At 74.2% G+C, this 7,956-nt stretch overlaps 2 protein-coding genes across 2 annotated transcripts; one reads left to right on the forward strand and one right to left on the reverse strand.

The window, feature by feature from the left end:
* Positions 1 to 922: 922 nt before the first annotated feature.
* Positions 923 to 7,950, forward strand: LOC136996233 (serine/threonine-protein kinase N1-like; the record flags this gene model as incomplete). The annotated part of the gene is made up of 6 exons (XM_067317158.1): positions 923 to 1,002; positions 3,872 to 4,130; positions 4,579 to 4,800; positions 5,724 to 5,869; positions 6,904 to 7,015; positions 7,852 to 7,950. Coding segments are annotated over exons 1-6 (859 nt in total), but the record flags the coding sequence as incomplete, so codon positions are not given.
* LOC136996230 (cornifin-A-like) lies at positions 4,924 to 5,481 on the reverse strand (the record flags this gene model as incomplete). The annotated part of the gene is given in 3 exon segments (XM_067317155.1): positions 4,924 to 4,977; positions 5,259 to 5,336; positions 5,338 to 5,481. Coding segments are annotated over 3 exon segments (276 nt in total), but the record flags the coding sequence as incomplete, so codon positions are not given.
* Positions 7,951 to 7,956: the final 6 nt, after the last annotated feature.

Consider the following 7,956-nt stretch of genomic DNA (forward strand, 5'->3'; position numbering starts at 1 on the left):
GTTATGGGGGGACCTATGGGGCCATAGGGGTCCCTGGAGGTCTATAGGGGGCCCATGGGGGCTATGGGGGGGTCCATGGGGGCCATGCAGGGTCTCGTGGGGGGGGCAGGGGGTCTATAGGGGCCCCATAGGGTCCTAGGAGCATCCCAGGGGTCTGTCAGTGGGGTGCGGGGGTCACGGGGAGCTATGGGGGGGACCCATAGGGGTCTCGGGGGGGGGTCTGTGGGGGGGGCTATGGGGTGCGGGGGTCCCGGGGAGCTCTGGGGGGACCCATAGGGGTCTCGGGGGGGGGTCTGTGGGGGGGGCTATGGGGTGCGGGGGTCCTGGGGAGCTCTGGGGGGACCCATAGGGGGCTGGGGGGGGGTCGGGGGGGTCCTGGGGTCTATAGGGGCTCCCTGGATGCTCGGGGGAGGGGGAAGGGGGCTGGCCCCGCCCCCGCAGGCCCCGCCCCGCCTTAACCCCGCCCACCTCAGCGGCCCCGCCCCCCCGCCGCGCCCGGCGGCCACGTGACGGCGGTGCGCGCGCGCGCACGTGTAGGGCGGGGCGGGGGGCGGAGCCGCACTGGGCGGTGGCGGCGCTGCGGGCGGGGCGGGGCCTCGGAGGGTGGGCGGGGCCTGGCCGCACCGGGCGGCGGCGGCGCTGCGGGCGGGGGCGGGGCCTCGGCGGGGGGCGGGGTCGGGCCGCACCGGGCGGTGGCGGCGCGGCGGGTGGGCGGGGCCGCACCGGGCGGCGGCGGCGCTGCGGGCGGGGCGGGGCCTCGGCGGGGGGCGGGGTCGGGCCGCACCGGGCGGTGGCGGCGCGGCGGGTGGGCGGGGCCGCACCGGGCGGTGGCGGCGCTGCGGGCGGGGCGGGGCCTCGGAGGTGGGCGGGGTCGGGCCGCACCGGGCGGTGGCGGCGCGGCGGGTGGGCGGGGCCGCACCGGGCGGCGATGGCGGCGGCGGCGGCGGCGGCGGCGGGGTGAGGGGCGGCGCCACCGCGGACATGGCCACCGACCCGCTGCAGGTAGAGCCCCCCCCGCCCCCCCCCCCGGCCCCGGACAAAGCGCAGCGGCACCGGGACAACCCACCCCCGGGGACCGGGAACCCCCCCGGGACCGCGACCCCCCCCCCCCGAGACGCCCTCCCCAGCGGCACCGGGACCCCCCCTATGACCCCCCCCCCCCGGCGACACCGGCCCCCCCCCCAGCCCCGCGTCCCCTGCAAGCCCCCCTCCGTGGGGCACGGGCACGAGGCGGTGGTGCACGGGGTGCACACGCGTGTGCACCGGAGCGTGTGCACCGGCACGAGGGCTATGCACACGTGTGTGCACCGGGATGAAGCATGTGCACGCGTGTGCACCGGGGCGTGTGCACCGGGACGAGGGCTGTGCACACGTGTGTGCACCGGGATGAAGCGTGTGCACGCGTGTGCACCGGGGCGTGTGCACCGGGACGAGGGCTGTGCACACGCGTGTGCACCGGGAGCTGAGGAGCGGCACGAGGGCTGTGCACACGTGTGCACCGGGGTGTGAAGCTCCGGCGCGAGGCGTGCGCACACGTGGGCACGAGCACCTGTGCGCACGCACCTCAGCTCACACTCGCGTGTGCACGCTCGCGCGTGCAACGCCGGCCCCGGGGACCCAGGCGTCCGGCACCGCGGCCCCTCCCCCCCCCCACGCACAAGGAAGGGGAAGTGCGGGGGAGGGGGAAGAGGAACCCAGGCGTCCGGGGAGGGAGGGGCCCGGCCCACTCGGACGCCTGGGCCCACCGGAGAACCCCCCCCCCCCCCCGCCCCCCCGCTTTCCCGGACGCCTGGGCCCTGGGGAGGGGGGGGGACCCGGGGGGACCCCGGCGTCCGGGCGGCCGCACGCGCGTGGGACCCTCGCGCGCCTCTTGGCCGGAGGGGCCCAGGCGTCCGGGCGCCCCCCGCGAGTCTCCGGCCTCCCGGTGAACCCAGGCGTCCGGGCGCCTCCCTTCCCCCGCTTCCGCCCCGCACCGGCAGCGCCCGGGGCCCAGGCGTCCGGGGCCACCCTGAGCCCTTTGCCGTGCTGGGGGAGGGGGGTCGTCCCGGACGCCTGGGCCCCCCCGACCCCCCCCTGGGGTGTGTGTGCACAGCGCCCGGATGCCTGGGCCCCCCGACCCCCCCGGGGTGTGTGTGTGCAGCGCCCGGACGCCTGGGCCCCCCGGCCCACCCTGGGGGTGTGTGTGTGCAGCGCCCGGACGCCTGGGCCCCCCCAGCCCACCCTGGGGGTGTGTGCACAGTACCCGGACGCCTGGGCCCCCGCCATGGGCCCAGCAGCCAGGCGCCATGTCGAGCGCGCGAGCGAGTGGGCAGCGCATGGAGACAGGCCCCGTTCGGGGCTCTCGGGGTCCCGCCAGGCCCGGCGGTGCCCCCCGGCCGGGGGGATCCCGGGGGGGGACCCGGGGGGACCCGGGGACGCGGGGCCCAGCCCCGGGGTGGGGGTGGGGGCGCAGGGCCGCAGCAGGGGCGGGGCGGGAAGGGGAAGTGGTTTGGGGGACGTTTGGGGCGCGAGCAGAGCCGAGCGGCAGGAAGGAGGTGCCGCCATGGCCCTTCCCGGTCCCCAACGCGACCCCCAGGTACCATGGGGGGGGGACACATGGGGGGGGGGGGACACATGGGAGGGGCCCAGGCATCCGGTCCTGGCACGAATCCCCCCCGTGGGTGGGAAAAGGGGCCCAGGCGTCCGGGCCCCACCCAGGGCCATGACAAGGGACCCAGGCGTCCGGGGGGAGCTCAGGCCTGGTGTTGCTGCCACCTCCCCCCCCCCCGGTGCCAGCTCGGTCTGTGTCCTTGTGTCCCCCCCCTGCCATGGCAGCGGTGTCCCCCATGTCCCTTCCGTGTCCTGACACGTCCACGTGTCCCGCGGAGCTCGTGTCCCCCGGGCGCCACCATGCCCGGGCACGTCACCCCCTTCCCGTGTGGCCCCGTGCCCATGCGTGGCCCCCTGGTCCCCCCCCGTCCCCGTGTCCCTGTCCCCGGGTCCCACCCGGGTCCCCTCCTTCTCCCGTGTCCCCATCATGTCCCCACACGACCCCCCCATTCCCCGTGCGGCCCTGTGTCCCACGTGACCTCCTGGTCCCCCATTCCTGTCCCCGTGTCCCCGCCATGTCCCACCTGTGTCCCTTCCTTCCCTCGTGTCCCCGTGTCCCCCTGTGTCCCCGTGAGGCCCCCTGCTCTCCCGTCCGTGTCCCTGTCCCCGTGTCCCACCTGTGTCCCCTTGTGTCCCCTTGTGTTCTCCCTGTGTCCCCATGTCGCCTCATATCCCTATGTGCTCTTGTGTCCCCATGTCCCCTCGTGTCCCATGTCCCTGTGTCCTCTTGTGTCCCCTTGTGTCCCCATGTCCCCCTGTCCTGCCATGTTCCCTGTGTCCCCCCGTGTCCCCTTGTGTCCCCCCATGTTCCCGTGTCCCTGTGTCCCCGTGTCTCCCTGTGTCGCCATGTCCCCTCATATCCCTATGTCCTCTTGTGTCCCCATGTCCCCCCATGTCCCTGTGTCCCCTTGTGTCCTCTTGTGTCCCCATGTCCCCCTATCCTGCCATGTTCCCCTGTTCCCCGTGTCCCCTTGTGTCCCCCCATGTTCCCGTGTCCCTCCGTGTCCCCATGTCCCTGCATGTCCTCCCATGTCCTGTGTCCCCTTGTGTTCCCATGTCCCCCTATCCTGCCATGTTCCCCTGTTCCCCGTGTCCCTTGTGTCCCCCCATGTTCCTGTGTCCCTGTGTCCCCCCGTGTCCCCATGTCCCTGCGTGTCCTCCCATGTCCTGTGTCCCCATGTCCCCATGTCCCTGCATGTCCTCCCATGTCCTGTGTCCCCGTGTGTGTCCCCCGTGCCCCGTGGTGCGGCCGGGCGCCCACGCAGCTGCCGTCCGGGCGCAGGCGGAGGCGCTGGGCGCCGAGGAGGCGACGGTGGCGGCGGAGGCGGAGGCGGTGGCGGCGGAGCGGGAGCGGATCCGCCGGGAGATCCGCCGGGAGCTGAAGATCCAGGAGGGGGCGGAGAAGCTGCGGCGGGCGGCGGGCGGCGGGCGGCGCGGCGGCGTCGAGGCTCTGCTGCGCGGCTCCCGGCGGCAGCTGCAGGCCCTGCAACGGCGCCTGCGGCACCTCGACGCCTGCCTGCCCCCGGCGCCCGGGCGGCTCGGTGCGGGGGGGGGGGGGACACGGGGGGGGGGACACACGGGGGGGGGACACGCGGGGGGGGGGGACGCGGCGGCGTCGAGGCTCTGCTGCGCGGCTCCCGGCGGCAGCTGCAGGCCCTGCAACGGCGCCTGCGGCACCTCGACGCCTGCCTGCCCCCAGCGCCCGGGCGGCTCGGTGCGGGGGGGACATGGGGGACACACGGGGGGGGACACGGGGGGGGGGACACGGCGGCGTCGAGGCTCTGCTGCGCGGCTCCCGGCGGCAGCTGCAGGCCCTGCAGCGGCGCCTGCGGCACCTCGACGCCTGCCTGCCCCCGGCGCCCGGGCGGCTCGGTGCGGGGGGGGGGACACGGGGGGGGGGACACACGGGGGGGGGACACGCGGGGGGGGGGACACGGCGGCGTCGAGGCTCTGCTGCGCGGCTCCCGGCGGCAGCTGCAGGCCCTGCAGCGGCGCCTGCGGCACCTCGACGCCTGCCTGCCCCCGGCGCCCGGGCGGCTCGGTGCGGGGGGGGGGACACGGGGGGGGGGGGACACACGGGGGGGGGACACGCGGGGGGGGGACACGGCGGCGTCGAGGCTCTGCTGCGCGGCTCCCGGCGGCAGCTGCAGGCCCTGCAGCGGCGCCTGCGGCACCTCGACACCTGCCTGCCCCCGGCGCCCGGGCGGCTCGGTGCAGGGGGGGGGACACGGGGGGGGGGGACACGGGGGACATCAGGGTGCAGGGACATGGGGACGTTGGGACAGGGATGTGAGGACATCGGGGTGCGGGAACGCAGGGACATTGGGATGCAGGGACACAGGGACATCAGGGTGCAGGGACAGGGGGACGTGGGGACATTGGGATGCAGGGACATGGGGACATTGGGGTGCAGGGATGGGGGGACATGGGGACATCGGGGTGCAGAGATGGGTGCAGGGATGCGGGGACATGGGGGACATCAGGGTGCAGGGACAGGGGATGTCAGGATGCAGGACAAGGAGACGGTACAGGGACATGGGGACATCAAGGTGTGGGAACACAGGGGCATCAGGGTGCAGGGATGGGGGGACATGGGACATTGGGGTGCAGGGACACAGGGATGGGGGATGCAGGGATGCGGGGACATGGGGACATCGCGGTGCAGGGACGGGGAGGTCGGGGTGCAGGGACATGGGGACGTTGGGATGCAGGGACATGGGGACATTGGGGTGCAGGGACGCAGGGATGGGGGGTGCAGGGATGCGGGGACATGGGGATGTCGGGGTGCAGGGACACGGGGACAGGGAGGTGCAGGGACACGGGGACATTGGGGTGCAGGGGCGTGGGGATGGGGCCACATGGGGATGTTGGGGTGCAGGGATGTGGGGACATCAGGGTGTGGGGACATGGGGACGTCGGGGTGCAGGGGACGTGGAAGGCGGGGGGCACAGCATGGGGACATTGGGGTGCAGGGATGCTGGGGGGGGGGCAGGGGATGCAGGGTGCAGGGCCGTGGGGACATCGGGGCACCGGGGACACGTGGGGTGGCATCGGGGGGACGCGGGTGACGCAGGGGATGCCCTCGGGGTGCAAGGGGTGTGTGTGACCCCCATGTGTCGTCCCCCCCCCCCCAGATGCCCCCGAGTCCCCCGACAGCCCCGGCCACTCGGCCACCCTGCGGAGCCGCGTGGCCGGCCTGGAGAAGCAGCTCAACATCGAGCTGAAGGTGAAGCAGGGCGCCGAGAACATGATCCAGACCTACGCCAACGCCCCCGGCAAGGTGGGCGCCCGTGGGGACGTCCATGGGGGGGGGGATGGGACGCTGCCACCCACCCCCCCGGTGAGGGGGGCAGCCATGGGGACGTCCGTGGTGGGTTGGAGACATCTATGGTGGGTTGGGGACATCCATGGGGGGCTGTACACCAGCTCCCCGGCAAGGTGGGCGCCCATGGGGATGTCCATGGGGGGTTGGGGACATCCATGGGGGGCTGTACACCAGCTCCCCGGCAAGGTGGGCGCCCATGGGGATGTCTATGGTGGGTTGGGGACATCCATGGTGGGTTGGGGACACCCGTGGAGGGCTGTACGTCAGCTCCCCGGCAAGGTGGGCGCCCATGGGGACGTCTATGGTGGGTTGGGGACATCCATGGTGGGTTGGGGACACCCGTGGAGGGCTGTACGTCAGCTCCCTGGCAAGGTGGGTGCCCATGGGGACGTCCATGGAGGGTTGGGGACACCCGTGGGGGGGCCGTACACCAGCTCCCCCGCAAGGTGGGCACCCATGGGGACGTCCATGGTGGGTTGGGGATATCCATGGTGGGTTGGGGACACCCGTGGGGGGTCATACGATGGCCCCCCACAAGGTGGGCGCCCATGGGGATGTCCATGGTGGGTTGGGGACATCCATGGTGGGTTGGGGACATCCATGGGGAGCTGTACACCAGCTCCCCGGCAAGGTGGGCACCCATGGGGACATCCATGGGGGGTTGGGGACATCCATGGTGGGTTGGGGACATCCATGGGGAGCTGTACACCAGCTCCCCCGCAAGGTGGGGCACCCATGGGGACGTCCATGGGGGGTTGGGGACACCTATGGGGGATTGGGGACACCCGTGGGGGGTCATACGATGGCCCCCCACAAGGTGGGCGCCCATGGGGACGTCCGTGGTGGGTCGGGGCACCCGTGGGTGCCCCCACGGGGGAAGGAGCGCGATGGGGGCGGTGGGTTCGGCCCAGGGCAGGGGGACACCGACGCCCCCGGGGGGGGGGGGGTCCCCGTGCGCCCCCCCCGACCCCCCCCCCCGGCGCCCGCAGGACCGGAAGCTGCTGCAGACGGCGCAGCAGATGCTGCAGGACAGCAAGACCAAGATCGCCGTGCTGCGCATGCAGCTGCGCCGCGCCCAGCAGAGCCCCCCCGACGGGCACGGTGCGACCCCGGGGGGGGGACACGGGGGGGGGGGACATGGGGGGGCCCGGCAGAGACCCCCCGACGGGCACGGTGCGACCCCGGGGGGGGGACACGGGGGGGGGGGACATGGGGGGGCCCAGCAGAGCCCCCCCGACGGGCATGGTGTGACCCCGGGGGGGACATGGGGGGGCCCGGCAGAGCCCCTCAATGGGCACGGTGCGACCCCGGGGGGGGGGACACAGGGGGGCCCGGCAGAGCCCCCCCGACGGGCACGGTGCGACCTGGGGGGGGTGTTTTGGGGCCAGGGGGCTGTTTCGGGGCTGAAGGGGGTGTTTTGGGGCTGGGGGGATGTTTCAGGGTGGGGGGGGGTGTTTTGGGGCTGGGGGGGTGTTTTGGGGCTGGGGGGGATGTTTTGGGGCTGGAGGGGGGTGTTTTGGTGGGGGGGATGTTTCGGGCTGGGGGAAGTTTCGGGCTGGGGGGGATGTTTGGGGGGGGATATTTTGGGATGGGGGGGATGTTTCAGGTTTGGGGGGATGTTTCGGGGGGGGATGTTTCGGGCTGGGGAGGATGTTTTTGGGGGGGGATGTTTCGGGTTTGGGGGGGATGTTTCGGGGGGGGATGTTTCGGGGCTGGGGGGGGATGTTTTGGGGGGGGAATGTTTCAGAGCTGTTGGGGGATGTTTGGGGGGGATGTTTCGGGTTTGGGGGGGATGTTCCGGGGGGGGATGTTTCGGGCTGGGGGGGATGTTTTTTGGGGGGGGATGTTTCAGTGGGGGGGGATGTTTCGGTGGGGGGGGGGTCGGCAGCGGTCCCACGCCCCCCCCCCCCCCCGTTGCCGCCGCCCCCCCCCCCCAGCGCCGGGGGAGCCGAGCGCGGCGGAGCTGCGGGCCGAGGAGCTGCGGCAGCAGGTGCACGTGGAGCGCGCCGTGGCCGAGGGCGCCCGCAACGTCCTGCGCCTCA

The sequence above is a fragment of the Apteryx mantelli genome, unplaced genomic scaffold, assembly GCF_036417845.1.
Source record: "Apteryx mantelli isolate bAptMan1 unplaced genomic scaffold, bAptMan1.hap1 HAP1_SCAFFOLD_269, whole genome shotgun sequence".
Taxonomy (NCBI): Eukaryota; Metazoa; Chordata; class Aves; order Apterygiformes; family Apterygidae; genus Apteryx; species Apteryx mantelli.